The following is a 21,859-nucleotide window of genomic DNA, read 5'->3' on the forward strand; positions in this document are numbered from 1 at the left end:
CAAGCAGCAGCAGCCCTTGGTCTGGCCAACATCCCTCCTGGCTGCCCCGTGCCAGCAGAGAGCCTGGCATGGCAAGGGCACCCCTACCATGCCAGCTGTTACCTGGAACATGCTCTGGCTGTTGATGTCCAGGAGGAGCACCCTGTGCTCCACCACCTCCTCCCTCTCCTCCGCCGCCGCGAACAGGCTGCTCGGCAGCTCCACCGCGAACCCGTGGACCTCTGCACCTTCCTGCAAGGGGGAGGTTGGGCAGGAGAAAAGCCTTGGAGAGGACATTGGTGGCCTCTGGAGCAGGGTTGGGGGGGGGGCAGGGTGCCCAGGACCTACCTCTCTTTGGGAAGCAAAGGCCAAGGGCTGAGGATCAGGAGCAGGCTGAAGCCTGAGGACGGTGGCGCGCACAGTGGCCGTGCCGAAGGTCTGGTTCTGCCCTTCCAGCTCTACCTTGGCCAAGGTCTGCTCCAGCTCCAAGAGTTTGCTGTTGGGGTGCAGCAAGTGGGGATGCAGCAGACACCACAGGAGGTGGTGGTGGTGGTGGAGGAGGTAGGATGAGATGTAGGGAGGAGGTGGTGGAGGGAGGAGGAGGAGGAGGGAGGAGGAGGAGGAGGGAGGAGGAGGAGGAGGGAGGAGGAGGAGGAGGGAGGAGGAGGAGGAGGGAGGAGGAGGAGGAGGGAGGAGGAGGAGGAGGGAGGAGGAGGAGGAGGGAGGAGGAGGAGGAGGGAGGAGGAGGAGGAGGGAGGAGGAGGAGGAGGGAGGAGGAGGAGGAGGGAGGAGGAGGAGGAGGGAGGAGGAGGAGGAGGGAGGAGGAGGAGGAGGGAGGAGGAGGAGGAGGGAGGAGGAGGAGGAGGGAGGAGGAGGAGGAGGGAGGAGGAGGAGGAGGGTGGAGGAGGAGGAAGGAGGAGGGAGACAGAAGGAGGAGGGAGGCAGAAGGAGGAGGGAGGCAGAAGGAGGAGGGAGGAGGAGGAGAAAGGAGGCAGAAGGAGGAGGAGGAGGAGGAGGAGGAGGAGGAGGAGGAGGAGAAGGAGGAGGAGGAGGAGGAGGAGGAGGAGGAGGAGGAGGAGGAGGAGGAGGAGGAGAAGGAGGAGGAGGAGAAGGAGGAGGAGGAGAAGGAGGAGGAGGAGACGGAGGAGGAGGAGACGGAGGAGGAGGAGACGGAGGAGGAGGAGGAGGAGGAGGAGGAGGAGGAGGAGGAGGAGGAGGAGGAGGAGGAGGAGAAGGAGGAGGAGGAGAAGGAGGAGGAGGAGAAGGAGGAGGAGGAGAAGGAGGAGGAGGAGACGGAGGAGGAGGAGACGGAGGAGGAGGAGGAGGAGGAGGAGGAGGAGGAGGAGGAGGAGGAGGAGGAGGAGGAGAAGGAGGAGAAGGAGGAGAAGGAGGAGAAGGAGGAGAAGGAGGAGAAGGAGGAGAAGGAGGAGAAGGAGGAGAAGGAGGAGAAGGAGGAGAAGGAGGAGAAGGAGGAGAAGGAGGAGAAGGAGGAGAAGGAGGAGAAGGAGGAGTAGGAGGAGAAGGAGGAGCAGGAGGAGAAGGAGGAGAAGGAGTAGTAGGAGGAGGAGAAGGAGGAGAAGGAGGAGAAGGAGGAGTAGGAGGAGAAGGAGGAGTAGGAGAAGGAGAAGGAGGAGGAGGAGAAGGAGGAGGAAGGGTGGGAGCTGGGAACCTACCGCCGCAGCAGCTGCTGCTCCGTGGCACCCGCGGCTGGCACCGGGGGCTGGGCAATGAGGTGGTCTAAGGTGGTCATCTGCTCCTCCACCTCCTGCTCCCACACAGGCATGTTCTCTGCAGAGGCTGAAGGTCACACAAAAGCAAATGGCACCAAACACAAGGGCAGAGCTGGGGGCAGCACAAAGCAGAGGGCTTCAAGGTGAGCCTGAGCTTGAGGAGCTGGCAGAGAAACCCCCCCCGAAGGCAGAGAGCTTCTCCTGTCCCTCAGAGCATGGCTCCAGCAAAGCCACCAGGAGCAGGCTGGCTGAGGGTAGCAAGGGCAAGGCATTAGCATCACAGAATAGAAGCACAGAACCAGGCAGGGCTGGAAGGGAGCAGAAGGAGCAGGCAGTGCCAACCCCTGCCATGCCCAGGGACACCCTACCCTAGAGCAGGCTGCACACAGCCTCAGCCAGCCTGGCCTCAAACACCTCCAGCCATGGGGCCTCAACCCCCTCCCTGGGCAACCCATTCCAGCCTCTCACCACTCTCCTGCTCAGCAACTTCCTCCTCCCCTCCAGCCTCACTCTCCCCACCTCCAGCTTTGCTCCAGCCCCCCCACTCCTGCCACTCCCTCACAGCCTCAGAAGTCCCTCCCCAGCTTTTTTGCAGCCCCCTGCAGATGCTGCAAGGCCACCAGAAGGTGCCCTGGGAGCCTCCTCTGCTGCAGCCTGCACAGCCCCAACTCTTTCAGGCTGTGCTCACAGCAGAGCTGCTGCAGCCTCTCAGCATCCTCCTGGCCCTGCTCTGGACACTCTGCAGCATCTCCACAGCCCTCTTGTGCCAGGGGCTCCAGCACTGGATGCAGGACTCCAGGTGGGCTCTCAGCAGAGCAGAGCAGAGGGGCAGAATCCCCTCCCTGGCCCTGCTGCCCACACTGCTGCTGCTGCAGCCCAGGCTCTGCTTGGCTCTCTGGGCTGCAAGTGCACACTGCTGGCTCCTGCTGAGCTTCTCCTCCAGCAGCACCCCCAAGTGCCTCTCCTCAGGGCTGCTCTCCAGCCTGGCACTGCCCACTGCAGACAGGACACTCAGAGCTCTTCAGAGCACAGAGCTTCCCAGGGCTTTAGGGGGCAAAGCAGGTTGGAAAGTCTCTGCCTTCACCTCTAGGCAGCCTGAGGGGGGGACAGGGACTGCCTCTGGGCTCCCCCAGGCAAAGCTGTGCCCCTGCCAGCACCCTTCAGCTCTGCCTTCACCTGGGCATGCTGCAGCACACAGGGAGGACACCAGCAGTGCTCTGCTGACAGCCTGAGAAGCAGGGACCCACAGAATGGGTTGGGTTGGCAAAGGCCTCCAAGGTCATCCAGACCAAACTGCAACCCAACCCCACCATGGGCACCAAACCCTGGCACCCAAGTGCCAGCAGCACACAGCTCCAGCCATGGGCACTGCACCACCTCCCTGGGCAGCCTCTGCCAAGCCCTGACCACTCCACCAGCAAAGGAATTTCTCCTCCTCTCCAACCTGAGCCTCCCCTGGCACAATTCCAGGCCAGGTCCTCTCCTCCTATCCCCTGAGCCCAGGCAGCAGAGCCCAGCCCCAGCTGGCTGCAGCCTCCTCTCAGGCAGCTGCACAGAGCAATGAGGTCTCCTTCAGCTTCCTCTTCCTCACACTGCACACCCCCAGCTCCCTCAGCTGCCCCTCCCCAGACCCTTCCCCACCTTTCCTGCCCCTCTCTGGCCCTGCTCCAGCTCCTCAATGTCCTTCTGGGACTGAGGGACCCAAAACTGACCCCAGGATCCAAGCTGTGACCTCCCCAGTGCCCACTCCAGGGGCACAATCCCTGCCCTGCTCCTGCTGCCCTCAGCATCTCCAAGCTGAACCTCCCCTGGCACAGCCTGAGGCTGCTTCCCTTTGTCCTGGTGCTTGGTGCATGTGGGCAGAGCCCAGCCCCAGCTGGCTGCAGCCTCCTCTCAGGCAGCTGCACAGAGCAATGAGCTCTCCCTCAGCCTCCTCTGCCCCACACTGCACACCCCCAGCTCCCTCAGCTGCTCCTCCCCAGACCCTTCCCCACCTTTCCTGCCCTTCTCTGGACCTCCTCCAGCTCCTCAATGTCCTACTGGGACTGAGGGACCCAAAACTGACCCGGAGGGGAGTCAGGGGAGACACCCAAGATTGGACCAGTGCCCAGCACATGGGCACCATCCCTTCCCTACACCTGCTGCCCACACCCTTACTGACCCAGCCCAGCCTGCTGGTGCCCTTCTTGGCCACCTGAGCAAGCTGCTGGCTCAATCCTCAGCTGCTCCTCCCGGGCTGGAGCTTTATTATAGGCAGTTAAGATGCCAGCCAAGAACCTTTACCAGGGAAGAAGTATTCAGGTGCACTGTCCAGGGAGGTGTTCTTCCCACCCTTGGTGATGTAGGAGACATTGAAGAGGAAGGTGCTGCTCTTTTCAGTCCTCTGCCTCTCCTTGCTCAGGGGGATGCTGCTGGAGAGGTCCCCACCCAGGAGGAAGCTCTGCTTGCCATATGCCAGCCTCAGGGTCCTGTTGGCTTTGAACCAGTAGAGGCAGAAGCGATACCTGCCCAGGGCAGGGGGCAGCAGGTACTGGTAGTAAGAGTTCCTCCTGCTGGGCAGAAAGGGCCTCTTGATGATGAGGGCCTGGGCAGTGTTCTGGATGGAGATGGTGGCAGGACCATGCTGGTAGAGGATGAAGCTCTCCTGGGTCTGGTTCCTGTCGCCGCAGAACCGAAAGTCCTCCTGGAGCTGGCTGCTGCCTTCCACCCCTGAGTGGCACAAGTGGGTGGCAGTGCTGGGTCAGCCACCCTGGCAAAGCTTGATGCCAGTCTTCACGTGTGGCACCCTCCCTCAAGGCTCACTGTCTTGGTTACCTTGGCCCTGGCTTGGTTGGGTTGGGTTTGGGGGGGGGGGTACAGGGGACACCTCCTGGGTGCCCTCCCTAAGGGCTCCTAGGCCAGCAGCACCTTCTGTCCCTGGGCACCACCCTCTGCCAGGTGCCAGCAGAGGACCTCTCCACCCCCAGGAAGGAAGGATGGAGACCATCTCCTCTCCCTGGAAAGGACTCATCCTGTCCCAGAGACCCCAACCAGGGGCACAGCCACCTCCACCCAAGGACACTTGACCCCCGTGGAACCCATGGTTGCCAATGCCCCTTGGTGCCCCTCCTGCCAAACTCTTTGGGGCTGCCAATTGCTTCCAGCTGCCCAAACCAGGCTCAACCATCCCAGGGGCCAGATGTGCTTGGGGCAGATTACCTTGGAGAGGGGAGAGAAGGAGCAGGAGGAGGACCTTCATCCCAGCTGGCTCTCAGCTTGGCCTCCCAGCAGAGAGCAGAGGCTGCAAGGGGAGAAAAGAGAGAGGCCAGGTGAGGATTTGGGCATCAGCCACCACCACAGGGCTCAGGGCAGGGGGAGCAAGGACTGTGCCCAGGGTGCCAGCAGCTGGTGTCCCTGCCAGCCCTCCAGCACCTCTGCCACCAGGAGGAGCAGAGAGGACCAAGCATGGGGCTGGAAAGAGAATCGTCAGAGTCAGGCAGGCTGGAAGAGAGCTGCAGGCTCAGCCAGCCCAACCTAGCACCCAGCCCTGCCCAAACAACCACACCATGGCACTCAGTGCCCAACCTAGCACCCAGCCCTGCCCAATCAACCACACCATGGCACTCAGGGCCAACCTAGCACCCAGCCCTGCCCAACCAACCACACCATGGCACTCAGTGCCAACCTAGCACCCAGCTCTGCCCAACCAACCACACCATGGCACTCAGTGCCAACCTAGCACCCAGCTCTGCCCAAACAACCACACCATGGCACTCAGTGCCCAGCCAGCCTTGCCTCCAACCCCTCCAGCCACGGCCACTCCACCACCTCCCTGGGCAGCCCATGCCAGTGCCAATCACTCTCTCTGCCAGCAGCTTCCTCCTCACAGCCAGCCCACACCTGCCCTGCCACAGCTTCAGCCTGGGGCCCCTTCTGCTGCTGCTGCCTGCCTGGCACCAGAGCCCAACCCCACCTGGCTACAGCCTCCCTGCAGGCAGCTGCAGGCAGCAATCAGCTCTGCCCTGAGGCTCCTCTGCTGCAGCCTGCACCCCCCCAGCTCCCTCAGCCTCTCCTCACAGGGCTGTGCTCCAGGCCCCTCCCCAGCCTTGCTGCCCTTCTCTCAGCACCTTCCAGCACCTCAGCAGCTCTCTGCAATTCAGGAGCCCACAGCTGGACACAGCACTCCAGGGCTGGCCTGAGCAGGGCTGGGCACAGGGGCACAAGAACCTCCCTTCTCCTGCTGACCACACTGCTCCTCAGCCAGCCCAGGATGCCACTGGCTCTGCTGCCCACCTGGGCACACTGCTGCCTCCTCTGCAGCTGCTCTCTCACAGCACCCCCAGGGCCCTCTCTGCCTGCCTGCTCTCAGCCCCTCTGGCCCCAGCCTGCACTGCTGCTTGGGGCTGCTGTGGCCAAAGTGCACAACCTGCCCTTGGCCTTCTTCACTCTCATCCCCTTGGCCTCTGCCCACCCATGCAGCCTGCCCAGGTCCCTCTGCAGGGCTCTGCTCCCCTCCCACAGCTGCTCCTGGCTTGCTGCCATCTGCAGCCTCCCTGCTGCTGAACTCAATGCCCTGCTCCAGAGCATCCATAAAGACATTGCCCAGCACTGCTCCCTGGGGCACACCACCGGTGCCAGCTGCCAGCTGGATGTGGCACCACTCACCACCAGAGGGAGGCCAGCAGCTGGGTCCCTGGCACGGAGGAGGTGCCCCCCAGGAGCCCAGCATGGGTGCCAACCACTAACGATTCAGCACAGCAGGGGGCCCCCCCTTCCCCTGCCTGCTTCTTATCTCGGTTTGGGCCTCGGCTTCTTATCAGCAGCGACAGGAGCAGGAGGAAACAGCAATTTCCTACCACCCTCCACCTCCTCTGCTGGGCTGCTCTCAGCTCCTGCAGAGCCAGCTGAGGAGCTCAGCACGTTGCAAACCACCACAGGCAGGAAAGGACTCTCCCATGCCAGCCCTGGCAGTGCCAGTTATAGAATGGTTTGAGTGGAAAAAGCTCTCTGAGAGGATCCAGTCCAAGCAGCAACCCAACCCCACCATGGGCACCAAACCCTGGCACCCAAGTGCCAGCAGCACACAGCTCCAGCCATGGGCACTGCACCACCTCCCTGGGCAGCCTCTGCCAAGCCCTGACCACTCATCAGCAAACCTCTTCTCCAACCTGAGCCTCCCCTGGCACAGTTCCAGGCCAGGTCCTCTCCTCCTATCCCCTGAGCCCAGGCAGCAGAGCCCAACCCCAGCTGGCTGCAGCCTCCCCTCAGGCAGCTGCAGAGAGCAATGAGCTCTCCCACAGCCTCTTCCACGCTGCACACCTTCAGCTCCCTCAGCTGCTCCTCCCCAGACCCTTCCCCACCTTTGTTGCCCTTCTCTGGCCCTGCCCCAGCTCCTCAATGTCCTTCTGGGACTGAGGGACCCAAAACTGACCCCAGGATCCAAGCTGTGCCCTCCCCAGTGCCCACTCCAGGGGCACAATCCCTGCCCTGCTCCTGCTGCCCACAGCATCTCCAAGCTGAACCTCCCCTGGCACAGCCTGAGGCTGCTTCCCTTTGTCCTGGTGCTTGGTGCATGTGGGCAGAGCCCAGCCCCAGCTGGCTGCAGCCTCCTCTCAGGCAGCTGCACAGAGCAATGAGCTCTGCCTCAGCCTCCTCTGCTCCACACTGCACACCCCCAGCTCCCTCAGCTGCCTCTCCCCAGCCCTCTGCTCCAGACCCTTCCCCACCTTTGTTGCCCTTCTCTGTCCCTGCTCCAGCTCCTCAGAGTCCTTCTGGGAGTGAGTGGCACAGGATTGGAGGTGTGGCCTCACCAGTGCCCAGCACATGGGCACCATCACTTCCCTGCTCCTGCTGCCCACAGCCTTACTGACCCAGCCCAGGCACAGGAGGTGACACTTTGCATGTGGATGTGCTCAGGGCTCCTGTGCCTTACACTCAGGCTGCTGCTGAGCACCCCCAGACCCCACCCAGCCACAGCCTTCACACTCTCAGCCCTTCCCATCACTGCCTTCCTCACCCTACCAGCCTCAGCCCCCAGCACTGCTGCAGTGCAATGCTGCATGCAAAGCAATGCTGCAGGCTTCACCCCTTCCCCACCCTGCTGTCACCCCAGGGATGGGGGCTGGGGTTCATCCTGCCAGGCTCCAGCAAGCAGCAGGAGCCCCTCTAGGGCAGGAGAGCCTCGCTGGGGGCTGCTGGACCAGCCAAACACTTGCCAATGGGCAAAGCCAAGCTGCTGTGCCCAGTTTGGGCTGATCCTGGCCTCTGACCACAGCATGACTCAGGTTGGAAGGGAACTCAGAGATCATCTGCTCCAGCTCCCTGCCATGCCCAGGGATGCCTCTCAATGAGACTCAGCTGCTCAAGGTCTCACCCAGCCTGGCCTTGAGCCTCTCCAGGCAGGAGGCAGCCACAGCCTCCCTGGGCAGCCTGTGCCAGGCTCTCACCTCCCTCACACTGCACAGCTCCTTCCCCAGCTCCACTCTCAGCCTGCTCTGCCTCAGCTCCAAACCATTGCCCCTTGGTCTGCCTCAGCCCCCCTCAGCCAAAGGCTCTCTGCAGCCTCCCTGCAGGCTCCCTTCAGGCCCTGGCAGCAGCTCTGAGGTGCCCCTGGAGCCTTCTCCTCTGCAGGCTGCACCCCCCCAGCTCCCTCAGCAGTGCCCACAGCAGCCCTGGCATCACTTCTGTGCCCTCCTCTGGCCTCACCCCAGCAGCTCTGTGCCCTCCTGGTGCTGGGGAGGCAGGACTGGAGCTGAGGTCTGAGCAGAGCAGAGCCCAGGGGCACAATGCCCTCTCCTGCCCTGCTGCCCACCCTGCTCTGGCTGCAGCCAGCACACAGCTGCCTGCTGGGCTGCAGGAGGGCACTGCTGGCTGCTGGGGAGCTGAGAGTGTGAAGGCTGTGGCTGGGTGGGGTCTGGGGGTGCTGAGCAGCAGCAGCCTGAGTGTAAATCACAGGAGCCCTGAGCACATCCACACAGCAAAGCAATGGGTGGTGGAGCAGAGTGCCCGGGGAAGGGCTGGGGGAAGGGCATGTGGAGGACGCTGCCAGGGAGGGGTTGTTGAGAGCTGTCCCTGGGCATGGCAGGGGTGGTGGTGGTGGGGGTGGGGATGAAGCTGATGATCTCTGAGGTCCCTTCCAACCTGTGAGTCTAAGGGAAGACCCAGATCTGGAGTGGCAAAGTGCTGCTGGGGATGGGTACCCCCTGGACCGCGGCGGGCGAATGCCAGCTGCGGGCATGATGGTTGGCACCAGGCTGATGTGATGGGAGGGCATCACCTCCAGCTGGGGGATGCTGAACTCCAAGGAGGCTTCAGCCCATCCTGTTACGTTGGGATCCATTGGGATCTGATTTGGGAAGGTCAGAGGCCAGGATCAGCTCCTTTCAACCTTACCCAAGCGAGCCCAGAACTCCCTGCAGGGATGTGGGTGTGGAGTTGGTATTTCCCCTCCAAGCCCTACGTGGTCCTGCCCTGCTGCTGCTGCTTCCTGAACCAAACAATAGCCAAATTCCCTGGAAAAATCCCCCCCAGCTCCAAAAAAAATCAGTTTCAGAGCAGGAACTGAAGGGCTGCATCAGTGCCAGCAGCAAGAGCTGCTGGAGGGCACCCAGCCCACACCAGAGCTGCCTCCTCCTCCTCAGCAGCACAGGCAAGGAGAGCAGCAGCACAAGGAAGGGATCCTGCCCCCTGCTCTGCTTTGCTCTGCTCAGACTTCACCTTGCAGCACTGCAGTCAGGTCTGCAGAAGGACCTGGAGCTGCTGGAGAAGGGCTAAAGGAAGCCACCAGAGCTGCCTCCTCCTCCTCAGCAGCACAGGCAAGGGAGAGCAGCAGCACAAGGAAGGGATCCTGCCCCTCTGCTCTGCTTTGCTCTGCTAGGACCTCACCTTGCAGCACTGCAGTCAGGTCTGCAGAAGGACCTGGAGCTGCTGGAGAAGGGCTAAAGGAAGCCACCAGAGCTGCCTCCTCCTCCTCCTCAGCACAGGCAAGGAGAGCAGCAGCACAAGGAAGGGATCCTGCCCTCTGCTCTGCTCTGCTCAGACCTCACCTTGCAGCACTGCAGTCAGGTCTAGGACCCTTACAAGAAGGACCTGGAGCTGCTGGAGAAGGGCTAAAGGAAGCCACCAGAGCTGCCTCCTCCTCCTCAGCACAGGCAAGGAGAGCAGCATCACAAGGAAGGGATTCTGCCCCCTGCTCTGCTCTGACTTCACCTTGTAGCACTGCAGTCAGGTCTAGGACCCTTACAAGGACCTGGAGCTGCTGGAGAAGGGCTAAAGGAAGCCACCAGAGCTGCCTCCTCCTCCTCAGCAGCACAGGCAAGGAGAGCAGCAGCACAAGGAAGGGATCCTGCACCCTGCTCTGCTCAGACCTCACCTTGCAGCACTGCAGTCAGGTCTAGGACCCTTACAAGGACCTGGAGCTGCTGGAGAAGGGCTAAAGGAAGCCACCAGAGCTGCCTCCTCCTCCTCAGCACAGGCAAGGGAGAGCAGCAGCACAAGGAAGGGATCCTGCCCTCTGCTCTGCCCAGACCTCACCTTGCAGCACTGCAGTCAGGTCTAGGACCCTTACAAGAAGGACCTGGAGCTGCTGGAGAAGGGCTAAAGGAAGCCACCAGAGCTGCCTCCTCCTCCTCAGCAGCACAGGCAAGGAGAGCAGCAGCACAAGGAAGGGATCCTGCCCCCTGCTCTGCTCACACTGCAGTCAGGTCTGCAGAAGGACCTGGAGCTGCTGGAGAAGGGCTAAAGGAAGCCACCAGAGCTGCCTCCTCCTCCTCAGCACAGGCAGGGAGAGCAGCAGCACAAGGAAGGGATCCTGCCCTCTGCTCTGCTCTGCTCAGACCTCACCTTGCAGCACTGCAGTCAGGTCTAGGACCCTTACAAGGACCTGGAGCTGCTGGAGAAGGGCTAAGGGAAGCCACCAGAGCTGCCTCCTCCTCCTCAGCAGCACAGGCAAGGAGAGCAGCAGCACAAGGAAGGGATCCTGCCCTCTGCTCTGCTCTGCTCAGACCTCACCTTGCAGCACTGCAGTCAGGTCTGCAGAAGGACCTGGAGCTGCTGGAGAAGGTCTAAGGGAAGCCACCAGAGCTGCCTCCTCCTCCTCAGCACAGGCAAGGAGAGCAGCAGCACAAGGAAGGGATTCTGCCCCTCTGCTCTGCTCAGACCTCACCTTGCAGCACTGCAGTCAGGTCTAGGACCCTTACAAGGACCTGGAGCTGCTGGAGGAGGTCTAAAGGAAGCCACCAGAGCTGCCTCCTCCTCCTCAGCACAGGCAAGGAGAGCAGCAGCACAAGGAAGAGATCCTGCCCCTCTGCTGTGCTCTGCTCAGACCTCACCTTGCAGCACTGCAGTCAGGTCTGCAGAAGGGTGGGCTGGCAGCAGGGGGAAAGGTTCTGGAAGTGACACAGAGCTTTAGGAAGGTGACAAAGGGCTTTGGGAGGTGACACAGGGCTTTGGGAAATGACACAGGGCTTTGGGAAGGTGACACAGGGCTTTGGGAAGGTGACACAGGGCTTTGGGAAGGTGACATCAGTCCAAAGGAGAAGGGAAGAGGCTCTGAGGACTCAAACAAACACAGGAAGCAAGGAGCTCCTGGGACTTTTCTCCCTGTCTTGCTTCCAGGTCCCTTAGGAAGGGCTGAGGACACTCTGTACCTAGAGGCACTGAGGAGCTTGCAGCTCATCACCCACAGCCAGGGGAGGGCTTGGGGACCAGAGGGGAAAGTGAAGCACAGAAAGAGCAGCCAGGGTAGGGTCCCCAAGACCATAGAGCATAGAACTGCTGAGGCTGGAAGAGCCTTTGGAGGTCACCAAGCCCCAACCCTTCCCCCAGAGCTCACAGTGCCACTGCTCAGCCACCAGCACCAAACCACCTCCCCCAGCACCAAACCACCTCCCCCAGCACCAAACCACCTCCCCCCAGCACCAAACCACCTCCCCCCAGCACCAAACCACCTCCCCCAACACCAAACCACCTCCCCCAGCACCAAACCACCTCCCCCCAACACCAAACCACCTCCCCCAGCACCACATCCAGGCAGCTTTTAACACCTCCAGGGATGGAAAGATTGGAAGAGCCTTTGGAGGTCACCAAGCCTCAAACCTTCCCCCAGAGCTCACAGTGCCACTGCTCAGCCAGCAGCACCAAACCACCTCCCCCCAGCACCAAACCACCTCCCCCCAGCACCAAACCACCTCCCCCCAGCACCAAACCACCTCCCCCCAGCATCAAACCACCTCCCCCCAGCACCAAACCACCTCCCCCCAGCACCAAACCACCTCCCCCAACACCAAACCACCTCCCCCAGCACCAAACCACCTCCCCCCAACACCAAACCACCTCCCCCAGCACCACATCCAGGCAGCTTTTAACACCTCCAGGGATGGAAAGATTGGAAGAGCCTTTGGAGGTCACCAAGCCTCAAACCTTCCCCCAGAGCTCACAGTGCCACTGCTCAGCCAGCAGCACCAAACCACCTCCCCCCAGCACCAAACCACCTCCCCCCAGCACCAAACCACCTCCCCCCAGCACCACCTCCAGGCAGCTTTTAACACCTCCAGGGATGGAAAGATTGGAAGAGCCTTTGGAGGTCACCAAGCCTCAAACCTTCCCCCAGAGCTCACAGTGCCACTGCTCAGCCAGCAGCACCAAATGACTTCCCACAGCACCAAACCACCTCCCCCAGCACCAAACCACCTCCCCCAGCACCAAACCACCTCCCCCCAGCACCAAACCACCTCCCCCCAGCATCAAACCACCTCCCCCCAGCACCAAACCACCTCCCCCCAGCACCAAACCACCTCCCCCCAGCACCAAACCACCTCCCCCCAGCACCAAACCACCTCCCCCAGCACCAAACCACCTCCCCCAGCACCAAACCACCTCCCTCAGCACCAAACCACCTCCCCCCAGCACCACCTCCAGGCAGCTTTTAACACCTCCAGGGATGGAAAGATTGGAAGAGCCTTTGGAGGTCGCCAAGCCTCAAACCTTCCCCCAGAGCTCACAGTGCCACTGCTCAGCCAGCAGCACCAAATGACTTCCCCCAGCACCAAATCACCTCCCCCAGCACCAAACCACCTCCCCCAGCACCAAACCACCTCCCCCCAGCACCACATCCAGGAAGCTTTTAACACCTCCAAGGATGGAGAGGTTGGAAGAGCCTCTGGAAATCACCAAGCCCCAAAGTCCTCCCACCCAGAGCTCACAGTGCCACTGCTGAGCCACCAGCACCAAACCATCTCCCTCAGCACCAAGCCACCTCCCCCAGCACCAAACCACCTCCCTCAGCACCAAATCACTTCCCCCAGCACAAAATCACCTCCCTCAACACCAACCTCCCTCTACACCAAACCACCTCCCCCCAGCACCACATCCAGGAAGCTTTTAACACCTCCAGGGATGGAGAGGTTGGAAGAGCCTTTGGAGGTCACCAAGCCCCAAAGTCCTCCCACCCAGAGCTCACAGTGCCACTGCTGAGCCACCAGCACCAAACTACCTCCCCCAGCACCAAACCACCTCCCCTCAGCATCAAATCACTTCCCCCAGCACAAAATCACCTCCCTCAACACCAACCTCCCTCTACTCCAACCACCTCCTTCAGCACCACATCCAGGCAGCTTTTAACACCTCCAGGAATGGAGAGGTTGGAAGAGCCTTTGGAAGTCACCAAGACCCAACCCTTCCCCCAGAGCTCACAGTGCCACTGCTCAGCCAGCAGCACCAAACCACCTCCCCCAGCACCAAACCACTTCCCTCAGCACCACCTCCAGGCAGCTTTTAACACCTCCAGGGCTGGGCACTGCACCACCCACCCTGGGCAGCCTGTGCCAGGCTCTGAGAACCCTTTCAGTGGAGACCTTTTCCCTCCTATCCCACCTGAACCTCCCCTGGCACAGCTTGAGGCTGTGCCCTCTTGTCCTGGCACTTGGTGCATGTGAGGAGAGCCCAACCCCAGCTGGCTGCAGCCTCCTCTCAGGCAGCTGCAGAGGGTGATGAAGTCTCCCCTCAGCCTTCTCTTCCAAACACTAAACCCCTCCAGCTCCCTCAGCCTGTCCTCATCAGATTGGTGTCCTGCACCCTTCAGCAGATGGCTTTGGAAAGCCTCCAGAGGAGGAGATTCACAGCATGGGTTGGAAGAGACTTTCAAGCTCAGGCAGTGCCAACCTCTCTGCCATGGGCTGGGACACCTCCTGCCAGCTCAGGCTGCTCAAGGCCTCATCCAGCCTGGCCTTGAACACCTCCAGGGAGGTCGTGGAGCACAGAATGTGATCCTTGATCACCACAGTCACAATGTGATCTCCACAACCTCGCTGGGCAACCTGTGCCAGGCTCTCCCCCACCCTCACTGCCATCAATTTTCCCCTCATCTCCACTCTCCATCTCCCCTCTGCCAGCTCAAAACCATTGTCATTCATCCTGGCACTCTCAGCCCTTGCCACAAGTCCCTCCTCAGCTCTTCTGGAGCCTCTTCAGCTACTGGAAGGTTTCTCTAAGCTCTCCCTGGAGCCTTCTCCAGGCTCAACAGCTCCAACCCTTCTGTTCTGTCTTCTTTGGGCACCCTCCAGCACCTCAGTGTCTCCCATGAGGATGCCTTAGGCACCCTCCAGCACCTCAGTGTCTCCCATGGGGATGTCTTAGACACCCTCCAGCACCTCAGTGTCTCCCATGGGGATGCCTTAGGCACCCTCCAGCACCTCAGTGTCTCCCATGGGGATGCCTTAGGCACCCTCCAGCACCTCAGTGTCTCCCATGGGGATGCCTTAGGCACCCTCCAGCACCTCAGTGTCTCCCATGGGGATGCCTTAGGCACCCTCCAGCACCTCAGTGTCTCCCATGGGGATGCCTTAGGCACCCTCCAGCACCTCAGTGCCCCCCATGTGGGTGCCTTAGACACCCTCCAGCACCTCAGTGCCCCCCATGTGGGTGCCTTAGACACCCTCCAGCACCTCAGTGCCCCCCATGTGGGTGCCTTAGACACCCTCCAGCACCTCAGTGCCCCCCATGTGGGTGCCTTAGACACCCTCCAGCACCTCAGTGCCCCCCATATGGGTGCCTTAGGCACCCTCCAGCACCTCAGTGTCTCCCATGTGGATGCCTTAGGCACCCTCCAGCACCTCAGTGTCTCACATGTGCTGTCTTAGACACCCTCCAGCACCTCAGTGCCCCCCCTGTGGATGCCTTAGACATCCTCCAGCACCTCAGTGTCTCCCATGGGGATGCCTTAGGCACCCTCCAGCACCTCAGTGCCCCCCATGTGGGTGCCTTAGACACCCTCCAGCACCTCAGTGTCTCCCATGGGGATGCCTTAGGCACCCTCCAGCACCTCAGTGCCCCCCATGTGGGTGCCTTAGACACCCTCCAGCACCTCAGTGTCTCCCATGGGGATGCCTTAGACACCCTCCAGCACCTCAGTGTCTCCCATGGGGATGCCTTAGGCACCCTCCAGCACCTCAGTGCCCCCCATGTGGATGCCTTAGGCACCCTCCAGCACCTCAGTGCCCCCCCTGTGGATGCCAAACAGTTTTGCACCTCGCAGGAATGCTCCCCCTGGAGCTGGGGCTGCTGGAGGAGGTTGGCACCCTGGCAAGGACCCCCCCTGCCACAACACACACACGCACAGAGGGGGTCCCCCAGTGATCCTCACCCAGGTGCTTCACCAAGTGGCCTTGTCTTTGGCCAGCAGCCTGTGCCAGCCTGCCCATTATTCATGGCATTGGCATCTGAGCCCTTCCCTGCTGATGCCCGGAGAGCCCAGCAACAGCTGCCTGCCCTTAGCCAGCCTGTGCCAAGCCTGAGCTGTGGGGATCAGCTTCCCCAGGCCCGTGGGGTGGCACCCAGCACCCACCCCCACCCTTCAGCTGAGGTTTGCCAACAAGACCGAAGCAGAGTGGAGAAGGAGCCCCATGGGAGCGGCACAGCTCCCTGCCAGGCTCATCCTCTGCCAGCCCCTGGCAGCCAGCCCTGCCCAAGCAGGCATGAGGAGAAGCCCCTGGAGGGGAGGGAGGGAGGGGTGGGGGAGGCTGGCACAGGCAGGCTGCTGCTGCCTGAGGCTTTGCATCACGTCTGCTGGTGGCAATAGGTTGGGATTGCAAAGCCCAGGAGAAGCGGGAATAGGGCAACCAAACCCAGCCCTGCTGCCCCCAGCCCCTGCCCAGCACAACCCTGGGCAGTGCCAGCTGAGCCTGTGGCTTCAGCAGGGGCAGCAAATGCCCTGCCAAGGACCACACTGCCCCGTGGGGAGGGGCTCAGACAGACCCAGAGAGCCAAGCAGAGCCTGGGCTGCAGCAGCAGCAGTGTGGGCAGCAGGGCCAGGGAGGGGATTCTGCCCCTCTGCTCTGCTCTGCTGAGAGCCCACCTGGAGTCCTGCATCCAGTGCTGGAGCCCCTGGCACAAGAGGGCTGTGGAGATGCTGCAGAGTGTCCAGAGCAGGGCCAGGAGGATGCTGAGAGGCTGCAGCAGCTCTGCTGTGAGCACAGCCTGAAAGAGTTGGGGCTGTGCAGGCTGCAGCAGAGGAGGCTCCCAGGGCACCTTCTGGTGGCCTTGCAGCATCTGCAGGGGGCTGCAAAAAAGCTGGGGAGGGACTTTGGAGGCTGTGAGGGAGTGGCAGGAGTGGGGGGGCTGGAGCAAAGCTGGAGGTGGGGAGAGTGAGGCTGGAGGGGAGGAGGAAGTTGCTGAGCAGGAGAGTGGGGAGAGGCTGGAATGGGTTGCCCAGGGAGGGGGTTGAGGCCCCATGGCTGGAGGTGTTTGAGGCCAGGCTGGCTGAGGCTGTGTGCAGCCTGCTCTAGGGTAGGGTGTCCCTGGGCATGGCAGGGGTTGGCACTGCCTGCTCCTTCTGCTCCCTTCCAGCCCTGCCTGGTTCTGTGACTCTATGATTCCAACCACCCTACCCAACTGGGCAGCTGCACCCAGAGAGGATCCAACAGGACCACGTCCAGCTGTGGTCTGAGTGTCCTCAGAGATGGAGACTCCTCTGCCTTTCTGGACAGTCTGTACCCTCCCAGGCCTTGCCCTGCTCCCTGTGAGCAAGGTTCCCATTGCCTGCCTACATCAGGGAAGGGAGATACAGCCTGAGACCACCCCCAACTCAGGCTGCCAGGCAATCTGGCACAGAAAGCAGCCAACCTGGAGCCCAGCGAGGGTGAGCCTGGTCCTGACAGGCTTTTCTCTTTTCTTCTGCCTGCAGGAAAGGCAAAGCAGAGGCAGAAGAAAGCCTGCAACACCCAAGGAACCAGGTAAGAGGCCACGAGGAGGGGAGGGCTCCCCCTCCACCCTTCAAATCCCTGCCAAACCCCAGCTGGCAGCGAGCTGATGAGAAAGGAGTTGGTGGGTTAGAGCCCAGCTGGTACCACCCAGCTGGTACCACGCCGAGGCTCACTTCCCTGGCCCTCTACACCCTCCACAGGGATGCCACCAGGAGACCAAGCAAAGCCCTGGAGGGTTCCCCTCCCCTCCCTCCCCCCCCCCCCCCCCCCCCCCCCGTGCTGGCAGCGTGCTGCAGTTGCTTGCAAACCTGTTGCTCTCCGAATAGCAGCCCCCCCCTCGACCCCCCCTACCCCCGGGGGCCGTGGGATTAAGAGCTTGGACCGTGACCAAGTATGCAGCGTTTTTAGTCCCTGCCTTCGGTCGACCTGGGAGCTGCAGCCCCTGCAAGGGGGCACAAGCAAAACAAACACCCCCTCCCCACCCCCACCCCCCACCCCAACGATCCACCTCTGGCTGCAGTGCCAGGCTGAAAGGAGTTGTGTTGCCCTCCCAACCCCCTCCTGCCATCTTTCAAACGCTGTGGCAGTGGAGCTTGGAGGTGGTGGAGGTGGGGGGCGGGGGGGGGGGGGGATGGTGGTGGTGTTACTGCAGCCCTCAGACCATGAAACAAGCTTTGGCTGCCTTCCCTCCCCCAGCAACCCTCCAGACTCGCTGCCAGCAGGTTATTCCAGGAGAGCTCCTTTCAGCTCTCCAGCTGCTCTCACACCGGGTTTGGATGCCCTCCCCCTTCCCCAAAGGGGCACTGCGGGCAGCTTGTGGGCACAGAGCTACCCAACCCCTACCCCTCCCCTTCCCCCCAGCTCCTCCAAGCATCCTGCATCCAGCAGCGGCGTGCCAGGGGCAGCTACTGCAGCAGGAATCACACACACAGCCCCCAAGAGGTATTGTAGGGGAGGCAGATCGCTTTAGGGGGAGGCAGATCACTTTAAGGGGAGGCAGATCACTTTAAGGGGAGGCAGATCACTTTAAGGGGAGGCAGATCAGCATAAGGGAAGTAGATCACTTTAGGGGAGGCAGATCACTTTAAGGGGAGGCAGATCAGCATAAGGGAAGTAGATCACTTTAGGGGAGGCAGATCACTTTAAGGGGAGGCAGATCACTTTAAGGGGAGGCAGATCACTTTATAAGGGGAGGCAGATCACTTTATAAGGGGAGGCAGATCACTTTATAAGGGGAGGCAGATCACTTTATAAGGGGAGGCAGATCACTTTAAGGGGAGGCAGATCACTTTAAGGGGAGGCAGATCACTTTAAGGGAAGTAGATCACTTTAGGGGAGGCAGATCACTTTAGGGGAGGCAGATCACTTTAGGGGAGGCAGATCACTTTAGGGGGAGGCAGATCACTTTATAAGGGGAAGTAGATCACTTTATAAGGGGAAGTAGATCACTTTAAGGGAGGCAGATCACTTTAAGGGGAGGCAGATCAGCATAAGGGGGAGGCAGATCAGCATAAGGGGGAGGCAGATCCCTTTAAGGGGAGGCAGATCCCTTTAAGGGGAGGCAGATCACCATTTCAAGGGAAGTAGATCACCATTTCAAGGGAAGTAGATCACCCTCCTGAGACATACCAGCGGCCTCATGGGGACGCTGCACCCTCTGCCCGGGGGGGGGAGGTGTGCCGGTGGCTTCCTCAGAGTGGGAAGTGCAGCCAGAAGCAGCCCCCAGCCCCCCCAGGCCGGTGGCAGGGGCTGAGCTGGGCTCAGCTGTGCAGGGAACAGCTGGGCCTGGGTGACTCTGGGGGCTCCAAGGGCTGAGCATCCAGCCTGGCTCCAGGGCAGGCTCCTTCTCCAGGGGTGGTTGTTCCACCGTGGCCACAAGCTAAGAGCCCCCAACTGCCTGCCCACCCTGAGGTGTCACAGCCACCACCGAGGCACGGGTGGGCAAAGCATCCCCTCAGCCTCAGAGAATCGCAGAGTCGTTTGGGATGGAAAAGCCTCCCAAGGTCAGCCAGTCCTGCCAGCAACCCTGCCCCACCATGGGCATCAAACCCTGGCACCCAAGTGCCACGGCCACATAGTTCTGGAGCACCTCCAGGCATGGGCACTCCACCACCTCCCTGGGCAGCCTCTGCCAAGCCCTGAGCGCTCTTGCAGCAAAGAAATGTTTTCCTCAGCTCCAACCTAAGCCTCCCCTGGCACAATTCCAGACAATTTCCTCTCCTTCTATCACCTGAGCCTTAGCAGAAGAGCCCAACCCCACCTCACTGCGACCTCCTTTCAGACCCTTCTGGGGAGCAATGAGGTCTGCCCTCAGCCTCCTCTTCTCGACAGGCTGCTCCCTGCCCCAGCGGCCAGCCGGGCTTGGACCCCAAGACCCTCAGCAGTGCCACCAGTTCCAACCACGCAGAGCCCCAGAGCCCTCCCGGTCCTGCTGGGCTGCTCCTAGAGGTGACAGATGCCCACCTCACTCGCTCCCACGCCCAGTGGATGCCCACCTCACTCGCTCCCACGCCCAGTGGATGCCCACCTCACTCGCTCCCACGCCCAGTGGATGCCCACCTCACTCGCTCCCACGCCCAGTGGGTGCCCACCTCACTCGCTCCCATGCCTACTGGGTGCCCACCTCACTCGTTTCCACTCCTACTGGGTGCCCACCTCACTCCCATGCCCAGTAGGTACCCTCTTCACTCCCCCCGCTCCACCCCCGCCCCATGCCCTCTCAGTACCCCCAATACGGGCGTGCCAAGCAGCACTCCTTACCGTTGTCCTTCGGGACCCCGAAAGCAAACACCGAACCCCCAACCTCGCTGCTCCTCCTCCTCCTCCTCCTCCCTTCCCCGCCCGGTTCAGCCGCTCCCCGCACCGCTCTGTACCTGCGCGCCCGGCTAGGGCTGAGCTCTTTGTTCCTGCCCGGCTCGGCTCAGCTCCGCTCCGCTCGGAACCTTTCAACCCTGCCCGGCTCAGCACCGCTCCGCACCGCTCCTCTCGGCTCGGAACCCTGCAGCACCTCCCGGCTCGGCTCAGCTCCGCTCGGCTCGGAACCCTTCAGCTCTGCCCGGCTCAGCACCGCTCCGCACCGCTCCGCTTGGAACCTTGAAGCTCTGCCCGGCTCAGCACCGCTCCGCTCGGCTCGGAACCCTTCAGCTCTGCCCGGCTCAGCACCGCTCCGCACCGCTCCGCTCGGAACCTTGAAGCTCTGCCCGGCTCAGCACCGCTCCGCTCGGCTCGGAACCCTTCAGCTCTGCCCGGCTCCGCACCGCTCCGCACCGCTCCGCTCGGAACCTTGAAGCTCAGCCCGGCTCAGCACCGCTCCTCTCGGCTCGGAACCCCGAAGCTCTCCCCGGCTCGGCTCAGCACCGCTCGGCTCGGAACCTTGAAGCTCTGCCCGGCTCAGCTCAGCTCCTCTCGGCTCGGAACCCTGCAGCACCACCCGGCTCAGCACCGCTCCGCTCGGCTCGGAACCCCGAAGCTCTCCCCGGCTCGGCTCAGCACCGCTCGGCTCGGAACCTTGAAGCTCTGCCCGGCTCAGCACCGCTCCGCTCGGCTCGGAACCCTACAGCACCTCCCGGCTCGGCTCCGCTCGGAACCCTTCAGCACTGCCCGGCTCAGCCCCGCTCCTCTCGGCTCGGAACCCTTCGGTACCGCCCGGCTCGGAGCCCTGCAGCACCTCCCGGCTCGGCACCTTGCCACGGCTCGGCCCCGCTCCGCTCGGTACCTTTGCCGCTCGGCTTGGGCCGGGCTCGCTTAGGCACCGCTCAGCACCTTGCAGCCCAGCCCAGCCTAGCCGAGCTCGGCTGCGCTCGGCTCGGCGTAGCAGAGACGAAGGCGCCTGGCCCGGCCCGCCCCGCCCCGACGCCCCCCGGGGCAGGCGGCGTGACTCAGCGGGGCGGGACCGACACCGGCCGCGCCGTACCGACCCCCTCCGAGACCCTCCGGGGATCGTTGCGAGGTCACTAATGCTCGGTCACGGCACCTTGCGCGGCTCCGCTCAGCCCAAACCCAGCCGGTCCAGCCCGGTTGGGCTCGGCTCGGTATGGTTTAGCTCGGCTCAGCTAAGGCCGGCTCTTTCGGGCTGCTTAGTTTCGCCCACCCCGTTGTTACCGGGATCAGAACCGGGCTCGGGATTGGGATGGGATGGGCTGGGGGGGGGGGGGTGTGGGGGTGTGTCACTGCTGGGGCTAGCTGGGAGCGGAGGGGGTGCCCTGTCCCGCTGCCCATCCGCCGGGGCTGGCTGGCATCCAGTGGCTGCACGCCTGGCTGGCAGCGGGGTTGAAGAATAACAATGAGTGGGAAAAGCAGCCGGGACGCAGTGTCCCGGTGAACCTTGTCCTGCTCCTGCAGGAAGCCGGAGAAGCCAAAGCCAGGGCAAGGAGCCCAGGCTCTGAGTCAGGGGAGCTCAGCAAGGGGGTGCCTTGTGCCTGCCTGTGGTGTTATCCCTGAAGGAGATGGAGGTGGGCAAAGAGCCCAGCCCCTGAGTCAGGGGAGCTCAGCAAGGGGGTGCCTTGTGCCTGCCTGTGGTGTTATCCCTGAAGGAGCTGGAGGTGGGCAAAGAGCCCAGGCTCTGAGTCAGGGGAGCTCAGCAAGGAGGTGCCTTGTGCCCACCTGCAGCGTTATCCCTGAAGGAGATGGAGGTGGGCAAAGAGCCCAGCTCCTGAGTCAAGAGAGCTCAGCAAGGGGGTGCCTTGTGCCCGCCTGTGGTGTTATCCCTGAAGGAGCTGGAGGTGGGCAAAGGGCCCAGGCTCTGAGTCAGGGGAGCTCAGCAAGGAGGTGCCTTGTGCCCGCCTGTGGTGTTATCCCTGAAGGAGCTGGAGGTAGACAAGGAGCCCAGGCTCTGAGTCAGGGGAGCTCAGCAAGGGGGTGCCTTGTGCCTGCCTGTGGTGTTATCCCTGAAGGAGCTGGAGGTAGACAAGGAGCCCAGCCCCTGAGTCAGGAGGGCTCAGCAAGGGGGTGCCTTGTGCCTGTCTGTGGTGTTAT

At 62.1% G+C, this 21,859-nt stretch overlaps 1 protein-coding gene across 7 annotated transcripts in view; it reads right to left on the reverse strand.

The window, feature by feature from the left end:
• Window positions 1–20,819, reverse strand: part of LOC135184604 (adhesion G-protein coupled receptor G1-like) — a 33,024-nt gene extending 12,205 nt beyond the window's left edge. For 4 of the 7 annotated variants that reach the window (XM_064160555.1, XM_064160550.1, XM_064160554.1 and 1 more), the window contains exons 1-6: window positions 19,759–20,441; window positions 4,908–4,989; window positions 3,993–4,418; window positions 1,653–1,776; window positions 328–475; window positions 103–231 (exon numbers count right to left, since the gene is read on the reverse strand). In XM_064160555.1, coding sequence (XP_064016625.1) covers window positions 103–231; window positions 328–475; window positions 1,653–1,776; window positions 3,993–4,418; window positions 4,908–4,947 — 867 coding nt within the window. In that variant the 5' untranslated portion in view covers window positions 4,948–4,989; window positions 19,759–20,441. Of the gene's footprint in view, window positions 1–102; window positions 232–327; window positions 476–1,652; window positions 1,777–3,992; window positions 4,419–4,907; window positions 4,990–19,758; window positions 20,447–20,600 lie in introns of those variants that run through there. The other 3 variants (XM_064160553.1, XM_064160556.1, XM_064160557.1) reach the window with 3 other exon arrangements.
• Window positions 20,820–21,859: the final 1,040 nt, after the last annotated feature.

This window comes from Pogoniulus pusillus, chromosome 20, assembly GCF_015220805.1.
Source record: "Pogoniulus pusillus isolate bPogPus1 chromosome 20, bPogPus1.pri, whole genome shotgun sequence".
Lineage (NCBI taxonomy): Eukaryota > Metazoa > Chordata > Aves > Piciformes > Lybiidae > Pogoniulus > Pogoniulus pusillus.